The 19882-nt window shown below is 47.8% G+C and overlaps 1 protein-coding gene and 1 long non-coding RNA gene across 2 annotated transcripts in view; one reads left to right on the forward strand and one right to left on the reverse strand.

Moving 5' to 3' along the window:
* Window positions 1-13796: 13796 nt before the first annotated feature.
* The window catches only part of LOC102984410 (leukocyte immunoglobulin-like receptor subfamily B member 3), a 20911-nt gene continuing 14825 nt past the window's right edge, over window positions 13797-19882 (reverse strand). Inside the window, exons 8-14 of the mRNA XM_055079202.1 lie at window positions 19698-19748; window positions 17105-17221; window positions 16212-16347; window positions 16090-16127; window positions 15817-15869; window positions 14872-15036; window positions 13797-14798 (exon numbers count right to left, since the gene is read on the reverse strand). Coding sequence (XP_054935177.1) covers window positions 14655-14798; window positions 14872-15036; window positions 15817-15869; window positions 16090-16127; window positions 16212-16347; window positions 17105-17221; window positions 19698-19748 — 704 coding nt within the window. The 3' untranslated portion in view covers window positions 13797-14654. The remainder of the gene's footprint in view (window positions 14799-14871; window positions 15037-15816; window positions 15870-16089; window positions 16128-16211; window positions 16348-17104; window positions 17222-19697; window positions 19749-19882) is intronic.
* Window positions 17128-19882, forward strand: part of LOC129391439 (uncharacterized) — a 52457-nt gene continuing 49702 nt past the window's right edge. Inside the window, exon 1 of the long non-coding RNA XR_008615592.1 lies at window positions 17128-17207. This is a non-coding gene — a long non-coding RNA (uncharacterized lncRNA). The remainder of the gene's footprint in view (window positions 17208-19882) is intronic.

Below are 19882 nucleotides of genomic sequence, written 5' to 3' on the forward strand. Positions count from 1 at the left end.
GAGGCCATTTATATCATTGCTCTCCCAGCAAAAGGAGAATGATATCAATGAACAAAAAAAATTTTTTGAGGCGCTAAATACTGACCATTTTACAGATTTTTTTTTGATGTGGACCACTTTTTGAAAGTCTTTATTGAATTTGTTATAATATTGCTTCTGCTTTATTTATTTATTTATTTACTTACTTACTTACTTATTTATTTTTTGGCACTGAGCCATGTGGGATCTTAGCTCCCTGACCAGGTATTGAACCTGCACCCCCTGGCGAAGGCAAAGTCTTAACCACTGGACCATCAGGGAAGTCCCCAGATTTGTTGAAAGTCATCCATTTACATGTCCAAGATGCTCCACAAATGAAAAATTGGATAAGATTTTAAAACGATGCCCAAGAGGGCACACAGCAGAAGCAAGAAGAACTACAATCCTGCAGGCTGCAGAACAAAAACAACAATCACAGAAAGACAGAAAAAATGAAAAGGCAGAGGATTATGTCCCAGATGAAGGAACAAGATAAAACCCCGGGGCTTCCCTGGTGGCGCAGTGGTTGTGCGTCCGCCTGCCGATGCAGGGGAGCCGGGTTCGCGCCCCGGTCTGGGAGGATCCCACGTGCCGCGGAGCGGCTGGGCCCGTGAGCCGTGGCCGCTGGGCCTGCGCGTCCGGAGCCTGTGCTCCGCGGCGGGAGAGGCCACGGCAGGGGGAGGCCCGCATACCACAAAAAAAAAAAAAAAAAAAAGATAAAACCCCAGAAAACCAGCTAAGTGAATTGGAGATAGGCAACCTTCCAGAAAAAGAATTCAGAATAATGATAGTGAAGATGATCCAGGATCTTGGAAAAGGAATGACGAAAATGCAAGAAATGTTTAACAAAGCAAGAAGAACTAAAGAACAAACAGAGATGAACAACACAATAACTGAAATGAAAAATACACTAGAAGGAATTAATAGCAGAATAACTGAGGCAGAAGAACAGATAAGTGACCTGGAAGACAGAATGGTGGAAATCACTGCTGCAGAGCAGAATAAAGAACAAAGAATGAAAAGAAATGAAGTTAGTCTAAGAGACCTCTGGGACAACATTAAATGCCCTAACATTCACCTTGTACTGGTTCCAGAAGGAGAAGAGAGAGAGAAAGGACCTAGGAAAATATTTGAAGAGATAATTGCTGAAAAATTCTCTAACCTGGGAAAGGAAACAGTCACCCAAGTCCAGGAAGTGCAGAGAGTCCCAGGCAGAATAAACCCAAGGAGGAACACGCTGAGACATATAGTAATCAAACTGACAAAAATTAAGACAAAGAAAAAATACTAAAAGTGAAATGGGAGGACTTCCTTGGTGGCACAGTGGTTAAGAATCTGCCTGCCAATGCAGGGGACACTGGTGCGAGCCCTGGTCCGGGAAGATCCCACATGCTGCAGAGCAGCTAAGCCCATGTGCCACAGCTACTGAGCCTGCACACTAGAGCCTGCGAGCCACAACTACTGAGCCCGTGTGCTGCAACTACTGAAGCCCATGCACCTAGAGCCCATGCTCCACAACAAGAGAAGCCAATGCAATGAGAAGCCCATGCACAGCAACGAAGAGTAGCCCCTGCTCACCGCAACTAGAGAAAGCCTGTGCACAGCAACAAAGACCCAATGCAGCCAAAAATAAATAAGTAATTAAATTTATTTTTTTTTAAAAAAAGCAACATGGGAAAAACAACAAATAACATATAAGGGAACTCCCATAAGGTTATCAGCTGATTTCTCAGCAGAAACTCTGCAGGCCAGAAGAGTGTGGCATGATGTATTTAAAGTGATGAAAGGGAAGAACCTACAACCAAGAATACTCTACCCAGCAAGGCTCTCATTCAGATTTGATGGAGAAATCAAAAATTTTACAGACAAGCAAAAGCTAAGAGAATTCAGCACCACCAGACCAGTTATGCAGCAAATGCTAAAGGAACTCCTCTAGGCAGGGAAGAGACCAACAACTTAAAACAACCTTGTACACATATAGACTGCTATATCAAAACCTCATGGGAACAGAAAACCCAAAAACTGCAGTAGAGACACACACAAAAGAAAAAGCAATCCAAATACAACACTAAATATGGTCATCAAACCACAAGAGAACAAAAGAGGAAGAAAAGAAAAAAGACCTACAAAAACAAACCTAGGGACTTCCCTGGTGGCACAGTGGTTAGGAATCCGCCTGCCAATGCAGGGAACATGGGTTCAAGCCCTGGTCTGGGAAGATCCCACATGCCGCAGAGCAACTAAGCCCGTGTGCCACAACTACTGAGCCTGCGCTCTAGAGCCCATGAGCCCCAACTACTGAAGCCCGTGCACCTAGAGCCCATGCTCTGCACCAAGGGAAGTCACCGCAGTGAGAAGCCTGCGCACTGCAACAAAGAGTAGACCCTGCTCGCCACAACTAGAGAAAGCCTGTGAGCAGCAACGAAGACCTAACTCAGCCAAAAATAAAATATAAATAAATAAATAAATATTTCAAAAAGTAGAAGTGAGCAGGAAAGAAAAAAAACAATTAAAAAAATAAAATAAATGGTTCTGGGAAAACTGGACAGCTACATCTAAAAAAATGAAATTAGAACATTCTTTAACACCATACACAGAAGTAAACTCAAAATGGATTAAAGACCTAAATGTGAGACCAGACACTATAAAACTCTTAGATGAGGGACTTCCCTGGTGGCACAGTGGTTAAGAATCCGCCTGCCAATTCAGGGGACACAGGTTCCAGCCCTGGTCTGGGAAGATCCCACATGCCACAGAGCAGCTAAGCCTGTGCGCCACAACTACTGAGCCTGCGCTCTAGAGCCCGCGAGCCATAACTACTGAGCCTGCGTGCCGCAACTACTGAGCCTGCGTGCCGCAACTACTGAGCCTGCCTGCCACAACTGCTGAGCCCGTGCGCTTAGAGCCCATGCTCTGCAACAAGAGAAGCCACCGCAGGGTGAAGCCTGTGCACCACAACGAAGAGTAGCCCCCGCTGGCCGCAACTAGAGAAAGCCCGCTCGCAGCAATATTTTTTTTTGATCAGTCTCCCAGAGTAATGGAACTAAAAAAACAAATGGGACCTAATTAAACTCAAAAGCTTTTGCACAGCAAAGGAAACCGTAAACAAAACGAAAAGACAACCCACAGAATGGGCGAAAATATTTGCAAATGATATGACCGACAAGGGATTGGTCTCCAAAATTTACAAACAGCTCATGAGGCTTAGTATCATCAAAACAAACAACCCAATAAAAAAATGGGCAGAAGACCTAAATAGACATTTCTCCAAAGAAGACATACAGAAGAGGCACATGAAAAGCTGTTCAACATTGCTAATTACTAGAAATGCAAATCAAAACTACAATGAGATATCACCTCATACCAGTCAAAATGGCTATCATCAAAAAATCCACAAACAATAAATGCTGGAGAGGGTGTGGAGAGAAGGGAACCCTCCTTCACTGTCAGTGGGAATGTAAATTGGTACAGCCACTGTGGAGAACAGTATGGAAGTTCCTTAAAAAACTAAAAATAGAGCTACCATATGATCCTGCAGTCCCACTCCTGGGCATATATCCAGAGAAAACCATGGTCTGAAAGGATACATGCACCCCAATTTTCACTGCAGCACTGTTTACAATAGCCAAGACCTGGAAGCAACCTAATGTCCATCAACAGAGGAATGGATAAAGAACTTGTGGTACATATATACAGTGGAATATTACTCAGCCATAAAAAAGAATGAAATAATGCCATTTGCAGCAACATAGATGGACCTAGAGATTGTCATACTGAGAGAAGTAAGTCTTACAGAGAAAGAGAAATATCGTATGATGTCACTTATTTGCGGAATCTTTAAAAAAGTGATACAAACGAGCTTATTTACAAAATAGAAACAGACTCAGAGAATAAACTTACGGTTACCAGGGGTAAGGGTGGTGGGGAAGGATAGTCAGGGATTTGGGGATTGACAAAAAAAGAAATTGTATATCACTATATTGTACACTTGTAACATATAATATTGTATATCAACTATACATCAATAAAAAAGTAAAATAAAATAAAATAAAAACGATGTCCACACATCACAATCATAATCAAACCAGTGGGGAAAAGTTTGAAAGCATCCAGAGAAAAGTGCCAGGTTCCATACAGAGCAAAAAGGATTTGAATGATTACAGATTTCACATCAGAAACCACTATGGTCAGATTTATAGTTCTGAAAAACAAGAAGAGCTAACCTGGACTTCTTCTGGATATATTCTTCAGGAATGAAAGCAAAATAGTCATTCTTACAGGAAGGAACACTGAGAGAATGTGTTGCTTGCAGAACTGCTCTAAAAAAAGTGATGAGGTAAGTTCTTCAGGCAGAAAGGAAATAATTCTAGAGGGAAACTTGGAATTTCAACAATAAAGGAAGAGCAAAAGGTGGTAAATATCTAAGTAAATGCAAGCATATTTTTCTCGTTTCCTCTTAAGTTCTTTAAAATATGTATGGCTGTTGAAAGCAAAAATAACAATGTCTGGTTGGGCTTTTAATATATGTAGATGAATACATACAGTAGCTACAACATGATGGGGAATGAGGGTGAAAGGACCTGTATGGTGATAAGGTTTCTGGGTTTCGCTTTAAAATATATATATATATATATATATATATATATATATTTATTTATTTATTTATTTATTTATTTATTTGGGTGCTCCGGGTCTTAGTTGCGGCACACGGGATCTTCATTGCGGCATGTGCCACCAACAGCAAAATACACCTTTTGCAAGTGTGCACGGGATACTGGCCAAGATAGTCTTTATCCTTGGCTATTAAACAAAGCTTAACAGATTTAAAAGAATTACTATCATACATCACTTCTTTTCTGACCCTAATGGAATTTAAGTTAAAATCTATTATTAGAAAGCTATCTGGAAAATCTTCAGCTATTTGGAAATTAAAAAACACACTTCTAAATCATCCATGGTGAGGAATTCAAGGAAAATTGGAAAATATTTTGAACTGGATGAAAATGGAAATACACTAACCTTGTAAGCTGCAGCTAAAGCAGTGTTTAGAAAGAAAGTAAGACCAGAAAGTGCTCATATTTAAAAAACGAATGGTTTTTGGGACTTCCCTGGCGGTTCAGTGGTTAAGACTCTGCGCTTCCAGTGCAGGGGGCATGGGTTCTATACCTGGTTGGGGAACGAAGATCCCACATGCCTTGCGGCGAGGCCCCCCCCGCAAAAAAAAAGAAAGAATGGTTTCTAATCGCTAACCTAAGTTTTCATTTTAAGACACAAGAAAAAGAAGAGCAAACTCACCTCAAAGTAAACGTAATAAACATTAAAGGGCAGAACTCCATGAAACTGAAAACAGAAAAACAATAACAGAAATAAATGAAAGCCAAAGCCGATTCTTTAAAAAGGCCAATAAAATTGACAAACCACTAGTCAGAGAAATCATGGAAAAAAGAGGGAAGACACAATTTGCCAATATTTGGAATGAATGACAGGGTGTCCCTACAAACCCCAGTGCTATTAGTAGGGTAATAAGAAAATATTACAATTCTGTGCCCATAATTTTGACAACTTGTGAGAGACATAGACTACCAAGACTCACTTAAGAAGAAATAATCTGAATATTCTTTAAAAATATTAAAGAAATTGAATTTGTAGTTAAAACAAGTTTCCAACAAAGAAGGCTCCTGGCCAGGGTGTCCTCACTGGCATGTACTACTAAACAGTTAGGGAGGAAATAATGCAATTTTACACAATCTCTTCCAGGAAATAGAAGGTAAAGAAACACTGTGCAGCAATTTTATGAGGTAAGCATTACTCCAAACTCAAATTAGGCAAAGACAGTACAAGGAAAGAGAGCTGCAGACCAATATCCCTCAAGAACATAGAAAAATTCTCACCAACATATTGGTATATGAAAGCCAACCATATCTGAAAAGGATAACATATCATAACCAAGTGTGATTTATCATCAGATGCCAGGCTGGTTCAATATTTGAAAACCAGTAAGGTTAATCCACCATGTCAATAGACTAACAAAGAAAACCCACATCATTATATAAGTATATGCACAGAACGATTTGATAAAATTAATAAAATGCCCAGCTATATAGGAATAGAAGGGAACCTCCTTAATCAGATGGAGAGCATCTGGGATCTACATTTACCTAATGTCATACCAAATGCTTTCCCTCTGTGGTTGGGAAGCAGACAGTGATGCTCTCATGACTTCTGTTCAGAATTGGCCAGTGCAGTAAGACAAGTGAGAGGGAAAAGAAGCTTACAGATTGAAATGGAAGGAATAAAACTGTCTTTATTCCCAATCTACATGATCCTGTATGGAGGAGTTCCTAAGGAATCTACAAAAGAGCTTCTACAACTAGTAGGTGAAGGGGCAAGGTCTCAAGATAAAAGATCAATATTCAAAAACCAATTGATTTCATTCTACAAATTAACAAAGAACAACTGGAAAGCAAAATTAAAACACATTACTATTTACTATAGCACCAAAAACCATGATCAGGTAGGAATAAACATAAGTATTTATGTGTAAGATCTGAAGACTAAGAACTATAATACGTAGGTAAGAGAAATTAAAGAACAACAAAAAAAGGATATACCGCATTTATTGATTGGAAGACTCAATATTTTAAGATATCAGCTCTCTCTAAATTGATATGTATTCAAAGAAACACCAATCAAAATCTGAGCTAGCTTTTGTAGCAATTGACAAGCTGATACTAAAATGGAGGTAGAAATATGTAAGAGCAATAATAGCTCAAGAATTTAGAAAAGGAATAAAATTGGACGTCTTATTCCAAGACTTTCTATGGAGGGAACAAATGTAGTGGACAGTGTGGAATTTGCATAAGGATAGGTAGAAAAAATAAACAACAGAGATCCCAGGAGTAAACACACACATATGATCACTTGATTTTTAACGAAGGAACAGTGTACTTCCTTGAGGAAAAGATAATCTTCTTAACAAATGTTTCTGGAAGAACTGGATATTTATTTGGAAAAAATGAAGCTTCACCTTTACCTCACACCATACACAATAATTCACATGAAATGGATCGTAGATCTAATTGCAAAAGCAAAACCATAAAGTATCTAAAAGGAGACATTAAAGAAAATCTCCACAACCTTGGATTAGACAAAGATTTCTTTTTTGAAAAAAAAGACTTTATTGAATTTGTTACAGTATTGCTTCTGTTTTATGTTTTGGTTTTTTGGCTGCGAGGCATGTGGGATCATAGCTCCCTGACCAGGGATCGAACCTGCACCCCCTGCATTGGAAGGCTAAGTCTTACCACTGGACCACCAGGTAAGTCCCAAACAAAGATTTCTTAAGAAAGGTACAAAAAGCACAGAAAACAACAAAAACAAAAGATTTATTGGACTTCATAACATTAAAAACTTTTGTTCTTCAGAAGACTGTGTTAGGGAACTTCCCTGATGGTCCAGTGGTTAAGACTCTGTGCTTCCACTGCAGGGGGTGAGGGTTCCATCCTTGGTCAGGGAACTAAGATCCTGCGTGCCACATGGTGCGGCCAGAAAATAAATTAAAAAAAAAAAAAAAAAAAAAGACCGTGTTAGGTAATGGAAGAAACAAGCCAAGACTAAGAGAAAATATATACAGTATATATATATAGTATGTGTGTGTGTGCGCAAGATAAAGGATTTGTATGTAGAATAAATAAGGACTTTTACAAATAAATAATATTAAAACCTTCCCACTTGAGCAAAGCAGTTTAAACAGACATTTTTCGAAAGAAGATATATAAATGACCAATTAGCACATGAAAAACTGCTTAACATCGCTAATAACTAGAGAAATGAAAACTCAAATGAGATACCAATAAAGTTGATGAATCAAAAAATTATACTGCACAAAAGAGGGCAGATGCAGAGGAGTACAGACTTCATAGTTCCATTTTTATGAAACTCTAGACCTGGTAAAACGAATTCCTAGTGAGGGGCACTGGTTGCTGTTTGGTTCAGTGTGGGTCTGGAGGGTGTAGGTTGACTAAAAGGTCACCGTGGAACTTCAGGAGTGATGGCAATGTTTTATATGTTGATTGTGGTGACAGTTGCTATGTGAATTTCTGCATTTGCCAAAGCTGATCAAGCAGCACAAAGGGGGTGCATTTCACGTCTCAATGTACATACACATGCGTGCTAGTCAGGCTCAACCAGTGTCCATTCCACCAGGATGAAGTCAGCCTGCAGCCACGTGTCCGATTTGCTTCCATAGGAAATGATACAACGTTAAGGACGCAAGTGTTCCTTTCCTCTGCTGACACAATGGACATTCAGCAGTATCTGTAGTTAGATCACCCTCGGTGAATGGCAGTCAGTCCCTGATTCCAGGCTCATGACTAGCCCCCATCTCTGTCTCCACGGCCATCCTTCAGAGGCCCAGTGTGTAAGCAAGGAGGCAGAGGCTGGCAAACATCCGCTGAACCAGGCGTCCTGTCCCCTTGGCTGTTAAGGACCCTGTCTGCAGTGAGGCTCTGGGGGGGTCGTTAATCCCTCATTGAAAGACCACGTGCCTCGTGCCCCCTCCTGTACCCATTCCTCCTTCCTGGGTATCCTTGTCCCCTCCCGCTCAGTTCCCCTGACTGTCTAGGCAGGGCGGTTGCTCCCGTCCCCGGGTCTGTGTACATCTTTCCCTCTACCCTGTTCGCTTTCCACACACACAAAAGGTATTATCCTGTTCCTCACCCAGATGTCTCCCCCCTGAAAGCATTTTCCCTCAGTATCTTTCAGGTACAGGGCTGTAGAGCCACACCACCCCCAAACCTGACGCTGCCCAGACCTGACCCAGGCCGTAAAGCTGCAGAGGACAGCTGAGGGAGGGGAGTCACCGTGACGGGTAGCTGTGGAGGTATCCTGTGCCTCTAACCCCTGTCTTTGTGGGACTTACCTTGTTCTCCGGACCTATTCCTGGCCCCAGGTTTACCACTCATCCAACAGTGGATTGCAACCCAATGACTTGGTGGGAATGACAACACCTGGCTCATCACGGGAAGTTCCAGCTGCTCAGACACTTGATGTCTCTTTGTCAGTCAGTCAGTGTCTGTTGGGAACCAGGAGCCTGCCAGGAGCAGTTTTTGTTTTAATTAATTAATTAGTTTTATTTTTGGCTGCGTTGGGTCTTTGTTGCTGTGCCCCGGCTTTCTCTAGTTGCAGAGAGCGGGAGCTACTCTTTGTTGCGGTGCGCGGGCTTCTCATTGCGGTGGCTTCTCTTGTTGCGGAGCACAGGCTCTAGGCGCACAGCCTTCAGTAATTGTGGCGCACGGGCTTCAGTAGTTGTGGCTTGTGGGCTCTAGAGCTCAGGCTCAGTAGTTGTGGCGCACGGGCGTAGTTGGTCCGTGGCATGTAGGATCTTCCGGGATCAGGGCTCGAACCCGTGTCCCCTGCATTGGCAGGCAGATTCTTAACCACTGCGCCACCAGGGAAGTCCTTAGGAGCAGTTTTTTAAGTGGCATCTAGCTCTCTGTTGCAGGTGGTGGATGTGGTGACATGAACCCATAGGGCTAAACCTCACCTCTGCCACTGGGGCTCAGCAGAGAATTCACACAGCCTCCGGTACACCCAGATACCCGGGGTCCTGGTACTGCAGCCTGAAGCTACTGCAGAGCCCCACCTTCCTGGGGGCTCCTCTCAGACCTGCAAGCTTCTTGGTAACCTGCGAAGTCACTTGTTTTCTCGAGGATGACTTATGCTCCTTCCACAAGCCAAGAATGCATACCCAGAATTGTGCCTCTTTCTCAGTGTTAGGGGTTGAGAGGTGCAATGGCACGTGCTTTACTACACAGGGTGTGTCTTGGCAGCCCTCAGAGCATAGGACCTCTCTAAAGGTCACTGCTTTGGCAGGCTCTGAGTCTTTGAATTTCCCTTTCTTTCTTTCTTTCTTTCTTTCTTTCTTTCTTTCTTTCTTTCTTTCTTCTTTCTTTCTCTCTTTCTCTTCCTCCCTCCCTTCCTCCCTCCCTTCCTTCCTCTCCCACCATATGGAATACATAGCAGAATACTCTCCACCCTCTAACCATCAGGTCCAATTAGCAAGATGTCATCAACGTTGTGGACAAACGGGATGCTCTGCCCAATGTCACGATGCCGAGGGTCCCTTTGGACCGTGCTGGGAAAGAGGGAGAGTTAATTTCTCTCTGGACAAAGTATGAACGTGTCCTGCAGTCCATCCTAGGTGAAGAACTGCTTCTTTGTTACCAGATCCACAGCTGCATAGAAATGACCAAAGGCTGCCTGCTTCTGTTCTAGGAAAAATATGCATCCCGCACAGCAGCTGTGACAGGACTTAGCGCTGGGTGAGGTCTGAGGCCCTCCACCGCCAGCCACCCTTGATCCGCTCAGTTTTTGCAGGGGCCAGGCTGGTGTATTAAGCAGGGGTGCGATGGGCCACCACCACTCCCTCCCTCTAACCTCTGCTATTCCACCTGACCGCAGGGTTGTTTTTGATTTACCATACACTGGGTTATATGAAAGTTATATTGTTTTTTGTTTTTCTGTTCATGCCGGGCAGCTTGCAGGATTTTAGATCCCCGACCAGGGGTTGAACCTGCACCCTGGGCAGTGAGAGCGCAGAGTCCTAACCACTGAGCCTCCAGGGAATTCCCTGGAAAGTTATATTGTTAAGTATACAGATTCTGCTTCCTTTCTTTAAAGACTGGGTAACTATGTTTTGGAAGTTGATTAAATGACTTTGTGGTTCAGCTTTGTGGTTCTTTTCAAGGCTTAAAAAAAAAATCTGCTTTTGGGTACATCCTAGGGTTAGTTTGGTCTTACTGTGAAGGGTAGGTCTGCTTGTGATAAATCCTCTCAGTTTTCCTTCACCTGAGATTGTCTTTATGACCCCTTCATTCCTGAAGGATAGTTTCACAATGCATAGCATCGGGGATCGACAGTTCTTTTCTTTCAGCACTTGAAACTGTTGTGCCACTACCTTCTGATAAGTCCAAGGTCACGTGAGCGGCGGCTTCCCGCCACAGTGAGGAGGCATTTCTGTATCACTGCATTCAAGGAACTTCTTCCTCTTTTTCTGGATTGTGACGCGTCTTGGCATGGATTTCTTGGGGCTCATCCTGTTTGGGGTTCACTGAGTTTCATGAATGCATAGACTCATGGCTTCTGCAAAGTTTGGGGAAATTTCAGCCATTATTTCTTGCATAGCTTTCCAGTCTCATCCTCTTTCTCCTCTGCTTTTAGGACTCAGATCCCAGGGATGTGAGGTCACTGAGACGCCGTTCTCATGCTCTTCCGGAATATGTGCTCACTGGTGTTCAGACTGACTAATTTGTATCCTCCTATCTTTACATCGTTTCCTCTGTTGTCTCCATTCTGCTGTTGGGTCCGTCCATCCGTGGAGCCTTTTATTTTAATTATTGTATCTTTCAGATCTGAAATATCCATTGCATTCTTTTTTTAAAAATTTATTTGTTTTATTTTTGGCTGTATTGGGTCTTCGTTGCTGCCCGCGGGCTTTCTCTGGTTGCGGCGAGCGGCGGCTACTCTTCGTTGCGGTGCGCGGGCTTCTCATTGCGGTGGCTTCTCTTGTTGCGGAGCACGGGCTCTAGGCGTGCGGGCTTCAGTAGTTGTGGCACGCGGGCTCTAGAGCGCAGGGTCAGTAGTTGTGGCTCAGGGGCTTAGTTACTTCGCGGCATGTGGGATCTTCCCGGACCAGAGCTCGAACCCGTGTCCCCTGCCTTGGCAGGCGTATTTTTAACCACTGCGCCACTTGGGAGGTCCTCCGTTGCGTTATGTCTTCTCTTTCTTTGCTGAGCCTTTCTAGTTTTTTAGATTTATTTTAAGCATGTGTGTAATTGCTCCTCAAAGCATTTTTATTATGGCTGTTTTAAAATCCTTGTCAGAAAATTCCAAAATCTGTGTCATCTCAGTGTTAGCAGCTGTTAAGGATGGTTTTTTCTCACTCAAGACGAGATTTTCCTGGTTCCTGTTGTGACGAATGATTTTTCAAATTAGACCTGGTCATTTGGGATATTATGTTTTGGGAGTCTGGGACGTATGTAAATCTTTGTTTTAGAAGGACTTTTCTTACACATGGCTGGGGCGCTGACTTATTACTGCCAGGTGGATGGGGCAGTCCAGGTACCCTACTCGGTCTCCTTTGACACCCACCGTGTCATTCCTGGGGTCTTAGCAGTCTTAGTGTGTCTGCCGCCTCCTCTCTACCCTTCAGAGTACAGGCAAACCTTGGAGATATTGCAGGTTCAGTTCCAGACCACAGCAATAAAGCAAATAGCACATTAAAGTGAGTCCCACAGTTTTTTGTTTCCCCAGGTGCATATAAAGGTTATGTTTACACTGTTCTGTAGTCTGGTAAGTGTGTGACAGCATTGGTCTAAAAACACAATGTACACACTTTAATTAAAAAATAATGCTGTTGGGGGCTTCCCCGGTGGCGCAGTGGTTAAGAATCCACCTGCCAATGCAGGCGACACGGGTTCGAGCCCTGGTCCGGGAAGATCCCACATGCCGCGGGGCAACTAAGCCCGTGCGCCACAACTACTGCGCCTGCGCTGTAGAGCCCGCGAGCCACAGCTACTGAGCCTGCGCTCTAGAGCCCGCGAGCCACAACTACTGAGCCTGCGGTGTAAAACCTACGGAACCCCGCGCGCCCAGAGCCGATGCGCTGTAGAGCCCGCGAGCCACAGCTACTGAGCCTGCGCTCTAGAGCCCGCGAGCCACAACTACTGAGCCTGCGCTCTAGAGCCCGTGCAGCACAACTACTGAGCCCACGTGCCACAGCTACTGAAGCCCGTGCACCTAAAGCTCATGTTCCCAACAAGAGAAGCCACTGCAGTGAGAAGCCAGCGCATGGCAACAAAGAGTAGCACCACTCGCCACAACTAGAGAAAACCCCACGCGCAGCGAGGAAGACCCAACACAGCCAAAAATCAATAAAATAATAACAATAATAATAATACTGTTGGAAAAATGGCACTGATAGGCTTACTTGATATGGGTTGCCACAAACCTTCAATTTGTAAAAACAAAAACAAAAAAATCCCTGCCATATCTGGGAGGTACAATAAATGGAGGTATGCCTGTATTCTTATGTTTGTTGTGTATGTAAAGTCCAGGAGTTTTACTGTGCTTTGTGGGGGGTTAGGGAGACATACTTCTATTTTCTCCTGCTCCAAAACTGGAAGTCTGAAACGCAACTGACTTTTATATATTGATGATGTACCCAGTGACGTTAGATAAATTCTTTTCAAATTCGAATAATAGGTCCTTATTCTATTTTGGATTTTCCACTCACACGATTTTGTAATCTTGAGCACTACAGTTTTATCCCATCCCTCAGTGCCTGTCACTTTGTTTTCTTTATGTAATTGGTTGGTTCATCCAGGCCTGCTGAATACAAGGGTAACAGTGAACGTTCTTGCCTCAGTCTCAATTGCGGCAGAAAGAGTGCACGTTTTTACCTTTAAAAATGATTTCTGTTGTAGATTTTAAAAGATGCTTTTACAAATAATAGGAAATTCCCTTTCATGCCTGAGTTTTTTTCATTATAAATTGGTGCTGTATTTTATCAAAAGCTTTGCATCTGTTGATATGATGATTTTAAAAATTTCTTCTTTTAATGTTTGAATTGTATTGATTGATTTCTGAGGATGAAACCACCCATGCATTCCTTAAAAAAAATACCTGCATGTTCATGATATATTACTCATTTTATATAGCAATGAATCTTGTTTGTGAATATTTTGTTTAGGAAAACAAAAAACAGAAAAACAGAGCTTCCTGTGATTTTCCCATTTTGCAGTTTCTTTGTCAGGTTTTGTTCTCAATTTTTTTCTGGCCCGAAAAAAGTTGTTGGGGGGAGGATGCCTTTCCTTCCCTATTCTCTGCAGAAGTTTGTGTAAGTTTGGTATGTGTGTGTGTGTCTGTGTGGGTGTATTTCATAAGTGCACACGTGTTCAGAAGCATTCACCAGTGAAGCCTTCTGCACTTAGAGTTCACTTTTTGGGAAAATTTTAAATCACAAGTCAATATATTTAACACATACAACAATCCAGATTTTCTATTTATCCTAATGTCCATCATTTTGGTACATTATATTTTTGAGAATTTTTGTCCATTTCACCTACATTTTCTAATATGACGGTATAAATTGTTCATAAAATTCTTTACTTCTATAAAGTCTGCAGGCCCTGCCGTAGTGTCGCGATGACGGTAAAGCGCGCCTTCTCTCTTATTCCCTCGGTCACTGTCCCCGGGTTTATATGTGTGATTAATGCTTTCAGGAATGAGGTTTTTTAGCTTTATTGATTTTTCTCTACTTCTTGTTTATCCTCATGAGTAGCTACTCTTGTCATCGTTATTTCCCTGCTTCTACCTTCATTTGGAATAATTTGCTATTCTTTTTCAAAATCATTGGTAATTGAGAAGTCTGTTGTTTTTTTCTAAAATGTAAGGATATTAGGTATCTTTGAGGGTAGAATCCCGTGACTCCCAAAAGGTCCCAGGAGCTCCTGGTGGTCTGTGTTGGGAGTCCAGGCTAAGGGTCGTTAGGTGGTGTCCACTGCGGGCAGCTCCTGTGCCTTCCGGGGTCCGTGCAGTCTTCCTTCCTGGAGCATGGGGTCTGGGTCCTTCCTGGGCTAGCGGACGGCGAGAGCAGCATACACGCTGGGCTCTTCTGGGGGCTCCCCTGACTGGGGGGCAGGGGGTGCAGTCTCCCGCCTGAAGGTCGAGTGGTTCAGCTGGGCATAGGTCACATCCTGGGGGGCTTCAGATGCGGCGGCCTGCGGTGGGGGAGAGGGAGGGTGTGTGGTTGGGGTGAGGGAAGCCTGGGGGCCCGGACAGGAAGGGACCCACCTGACTGTCCCTCTGCACGTCCTCTTCCGCTTGTCTGTCCTTCGTGTCCAGCAATCTCCCCGATAGGGAGGAAAGAGAGGTGGCCACCCCCAGCCTTAGTCTTGATCTTGAGTGGTTCACCTGGGCGTACGTCCCCTCCCGGGGGTCTGCATCCTGCCTGTTCTGCTGGAGGGAGAGAGTAGGACAGAAAGGGGGCTTCCTGGATCCACTGTGATCTCCTCCCGTCAGCTTTCCCCTGTGTTGCCAGAGTGATGCTTTAGAACCTTAGGTCAGGTCACTTTCCTGATGGAAACTCCCGGGACCTCCTAACACCTTGGAGCCTCTGGATTCTTTCTGTGGTTCTGATTTCTGTATTAACACGTTATCTCTCTTGTTCGTTTGGCTCCAGCCGCATGGCCATCTTCTTGCAAAAGCATGTCCCTGCCTCAGGACCTTTGCACTTGCTGCCCCCCCCATGCACTCTGTCACCTTCTCTTGCTTTACTTTCCTTATCAGGACGTTGCATTCTAGAACACTACCTTTTTCTTTACTTTTAGTCTTTCTCACCCACCCGATGAGCTCCCTGCTGCACGTGCAGCACGTACAGGGAGCCAGGGGGATGTGCTCTCCTTGTGCACCACTTTTGGGTGAATGAAGGAAGGGGGGCCTGGGGACATTCAGGTGATTCACTTATTCACAAATCCTCTTGAGACTTGGGGCTTCTCTGCAACGCCAGAGGGTCAGACAGAGGACGAGGAGCCAGGAAAGGGGACCTCGAAGGAGGGGCCATGAGGTCACAGGGAAGCGGGAGGGGTGGAGTCGCAGCAGGACGACCCAGGAAGCCCGGAGGGAGAGGTCAGTGTGGGACGCTGCTGGGGCTGGGATGTGAGGACGGAGACGTGTCCATTGGGCTGAGTTTGGCAACAAGAAGGTCTTTGGTGGCCCGGACAGGAGCAGGGGTCTCACCGGATGGTCCGGCTGCTCCGCCTCCTCAGGCTGTGTGTCCTTCACGGCAGCATCTGCTGGGGCGGAACAGGGTGTGTGTATCGCTTGCCGGGATTCCCTGAGACCCCGCAGGGCTGGAGCCCCCGCAGCGCATCCAGAAGGGGCCACTGAGACCCAGGGGTGAGGTGAAGCGTGGGGTTTCAGTCCGCACCCCTGAGCCCACCCCGTCCCAGCCTTCCCCTCCCCCACTGCCTCCAGAACCCTCTGTCCCCCACCCCGACCTCTTCTGCTCACAGAGGGCCTGGTCCTGGGCGGCGGCGGCTGGGCAGGAGCTGGGGAGGAGGCGGGCGTGTTAGGGGGAGAAGGAGGGGAGCTGCGGGCGGGGTGGGCCTGGGGGCCTTCGGGGCGGGAGTTACCTGCTCTGCAGGCCTCTGTCCTTGGGCTCTGGGTCTGCAGCCCCTGCGGGAGGGTGGAAATCAGCCTCGCCCTGGGCTGGGGCAGATGACGGAGGCTCGGCCCTGGGACTGTTACGACCCCCGCCCCTCACACGGGATTCAGGGGGAAAGAAGGAGACCGGAACTCATACTTGCGTACATGTTTCAACCCTTCATGAGATTGAAAAGGAGGAACATATCTTAAATTATACATGTCAGCGGACAGGACGTGTTTTCTTTCTAGACTTTTGAGTTTCAGACTCTGGACAATCTTTTTCTAAGCTGACTTCACCCGTCTCTTAGGTTTCCCTTTGGCTGGTGCCCTAAGCCCACCACCTGCAGGGGCCTGGGTCACCCCGTTCCCTACTCACCGGACTTCCTGCGTCTTCCCTGACCCCGGTGTCGGACGAGGAGGAAGAGGAGGACGAGGAACAGCAGGACGGAGGCCACCGAGACCCCGATCAGGACGTTCAGGTACCATTTGAGACCTGGGCACCAGTGACGTCATGAGTGAGCCAGTGGTGCCAGTTAATTGAGCGCCTACTGTATGCAGACTCGTGCTGGGGTCTGTGCATTCATCTCCTCTCACCCACCGCACCCATTTTACAGATGAGGAAACTGAGGCACAGAGAGGAAAACCATGAGCCCCAGGTGACCCTGCCTGGACGTGGAACCCTTCATGAGATTGAAAAGGAGGAACATATCTTAAATTATACATGTCAGCGGACAGGACGTGTTTTCTTTCTAGACTTTTGAGTTTCAGACTCTGGACAATCTTTTTCTAAGCTGACTTCACCCGTCTCTTAGGTTTCCCTTTGGCTGGTGCCCTAAGCCCACCACCTGCAGGGGCCTGGGTCACCCCGTTCCCTACTCACCGGACTTCCTGCGTCTTCCCTGACCCCGGTGTCGGACGAGGAGGAAGAGGAGGACGAGGAACAGCAGGACGGAGGCCACCGAGACCCCGATCAGGACGTTCAGGTACCATTTGAGACCTGGGCACCAGTGACGTCATGAGCGAGCCAGTGGTGCCAGTTAATTGAGCGCCTACTGTATGCAGACTCGTGCTGGGGTCTGTGCATTCATCTCCTCTCACCCACCGCACCCATTTTACAGATGAGGAAACTGAGGCACAGAGAGGAAAACCATGAGCCCCAGGTGACCCAGCCTGGACGTGGCCGAGCTGGGATTGGAACCCAGGGCTGTGGGCTCCCTGAGCTGTCCTCCGGCTGCGCCCCGCCCAAGGTGGGCACCAGCTCTGTGCTCTGGGGGCTCCTCATCGGCAGGGGGGCCTGCAGGGCTACATGGGGTGGACTCTGTGTCTCCCCCCAGGATCCCTATCCCACCTGCAGGGCCCTGATGCCCTGGGAAGGTCCAGGCTGGGCTGAGGTCTCTGCCCTCCTGAGCTCTGTGAAGCCCACCCATCATTTCATCTCACCGCACAGCAGGCGTGTGAGCATGGTGGGGCCAGGGAGCCTACAGAACATGAACCTGAGACTCAGAGGAGAGAAACCACCTGCCCAGGGCCCAGCAGGAGCACAGAGCTGGCTCTGAACCTGGAGTCTGACTCCAGCCCTTGCTCTTTCCACTCAAGCTGGGCTTCCTGAGCTGAAGGGGGAGGGCCTGGACGCCCTGGGCCATTGTCCTGCCTCCCCTCCCCCTCCCCGTACAATGCCACCATCACCGCAGCGGAGGGGACAGGCCCCCATCCAGTCACATCCTCAGGGGCCTCCCTGTGAGGCCTCCTCTCCTGGGGGGGGGGTCACAGCCAGAAGTCAGAAGTGAAGGAAATCTAAGCTCTGGACCACGATCCTCTGCTTCCTCTGCTTTTACACTTGGAGAAACTGAGGCCCAGGCAGGGGAAGGGGGTCCAAGTCAGCGTCTCCAGAGGTGCCTGAACCAAGGGCATAACCGAGCCCTGCCCCCCTGGACCCAACACCATGTCCCACAGACCCTCACTCACCCGTCTGCGGGCCTGGCTCCGTGGGAGGAAGAACCCCAACTTCAGAGCCTCCTGGGGGTCAGGACGGGGGTGAGGGGTCAGGGGCTGCTTCGATCCTTATCAGCCTTGCTGCTCCTGCCCCAGGATGGCCCCCGAGGGGTCATTCCCCCTCCATGCCCCCCACCCTTCATCCACCAGCCTCAGAGTCTCTGGAGCCCTGGGGTCCTCCTGACATCTCTGCTTGACCCCCAGTCTGTCCTTGAGGATCTGAGGGCACTGGACCCTCCCAGAGACTCTGAAACTGCCCTGGGGTGGCCAGGGCTCCCCTGAGCAGAGAGGCCTCAGTGACTCCCCAGTTGTTGAACTGGGGCCTGTCGGTGGGGGGCTGGGGCCCCAGAGGGTCCTGGGAATGAGGAGGGAAGGGGGTGGGGCTGACCCTGGGGTCCCCACCTCACGAAACCTTTCCCTTACGCCTCCCCTGTGGTCTCCCCTACAGGGGTCAGGTTCCGGGTCCCAGGTGAGGTGAGAAGGTGTGGGAGGGGAGGGGAGGGCCTCGAGGGGCGGAGCCCCCTCTGGGTGACCCTCCCTCACAGCCCCTCCCTCAACCCCAGCGCAGCGTGCTCAGGGGACGGAGCCCTGAGCTGACTGGAGTCTGAAGGGACAGGGCTGGGGCCCCTCACCTGAGACCGCGAGCTCCACGGGGGCACTGGCGTGTGACAGCAGGTGGGGGTTACTGCTGAGTGAGCTGTAGCACCTGTAGGTCCCACTGTGGGCTGAGGTCACAGGACTCATGGAGAATTCGGCCTGGAAAGGTGGGCACCAGCTCTGTGCTCTGGGGGCTCCTCATCGGCAGGGGGGCCTGCAGGGCTACATGGGGTGGACTCTGTGTCTCCCCCCAGGATCCCTATCCCACCTGCAGGGCCCTGATGCCCTGGGAAGGTCCAGGCTGGGCTGAGGTCTCTGCCCTCCTGAGCTCTGTGAAGCCCACCCATCATTTCATCTCACCGCACAGCAGGCGTGTGAGCATGGTGGGGCCAGGGAGCCTACAGAACATGAACCTGAGACTCAGAGGAGAGAAACCACCTGCCCAGGGCCCAGCAGGAGCACAGAGCTGGCTCTGAACCTGGAGTCTGACTCCAGCCCTTGCTCTTTCCACTCAAGCTGGGCTTCCTGAGCTGAAGGGGGAGGGCCTGGACGCCCTGGGCCATTGTCCTGCCTCCCCTCCCCCTCCCCGTACAATGCCACCATCACCGCAGCGGAGGGGACAGGCCCCCATCCAGTCACATCCTCAGGGGCCTCCCTGTGAGGCCTCCTCTCCTGGGGGGGGGGTCACAGCCAGAAGTCAGAAGTGAAGGAAATCTAAGCTCTGGACCACGATCCTCTGCTTCCTCTGCTTTTACACTTGGAGAAACTGAGGCCCAGGCAGGGGAAGGGGGTCCAAGTCAGCGTCTCCAGAGGTGCCTGAACCGAGGGCATAACCGAGCCCTGCCCCCTGGACCCAACACCATGTCCCACAGACCCTCACTCACCCGTCTGCGGGCCTGGCTCCGTGGGAGGAAGAACCCCAACTTCAGAGCCTCCTGGGGGTCAGGACGGGGGTGAGGGGTCAGGGGCTGCTTCGATCCTTATCAGCCTTGCTGCTCCTGCCCCAGGATGGCCCCCGAGGGGTCATTCCCTCTCCATGCCCCCCACCCTTCATCCACCAGCCTCAGAG

The sequence above is a fragment of the Physeter macrocephalus genome, chromosome 17, assembly GCF_002837175.3.
Source record: "Physeter macrocephalus isolate SW-GA chromosome 17, ASM283717v5, whole genome shotgun sequence".
Taxonomy (NCBI): Eukaryota; Metazoa; Chordata; class Mammalia; order Artiodactyla; family Physeteridae; genus Physeter; species Physeter macrocephalus.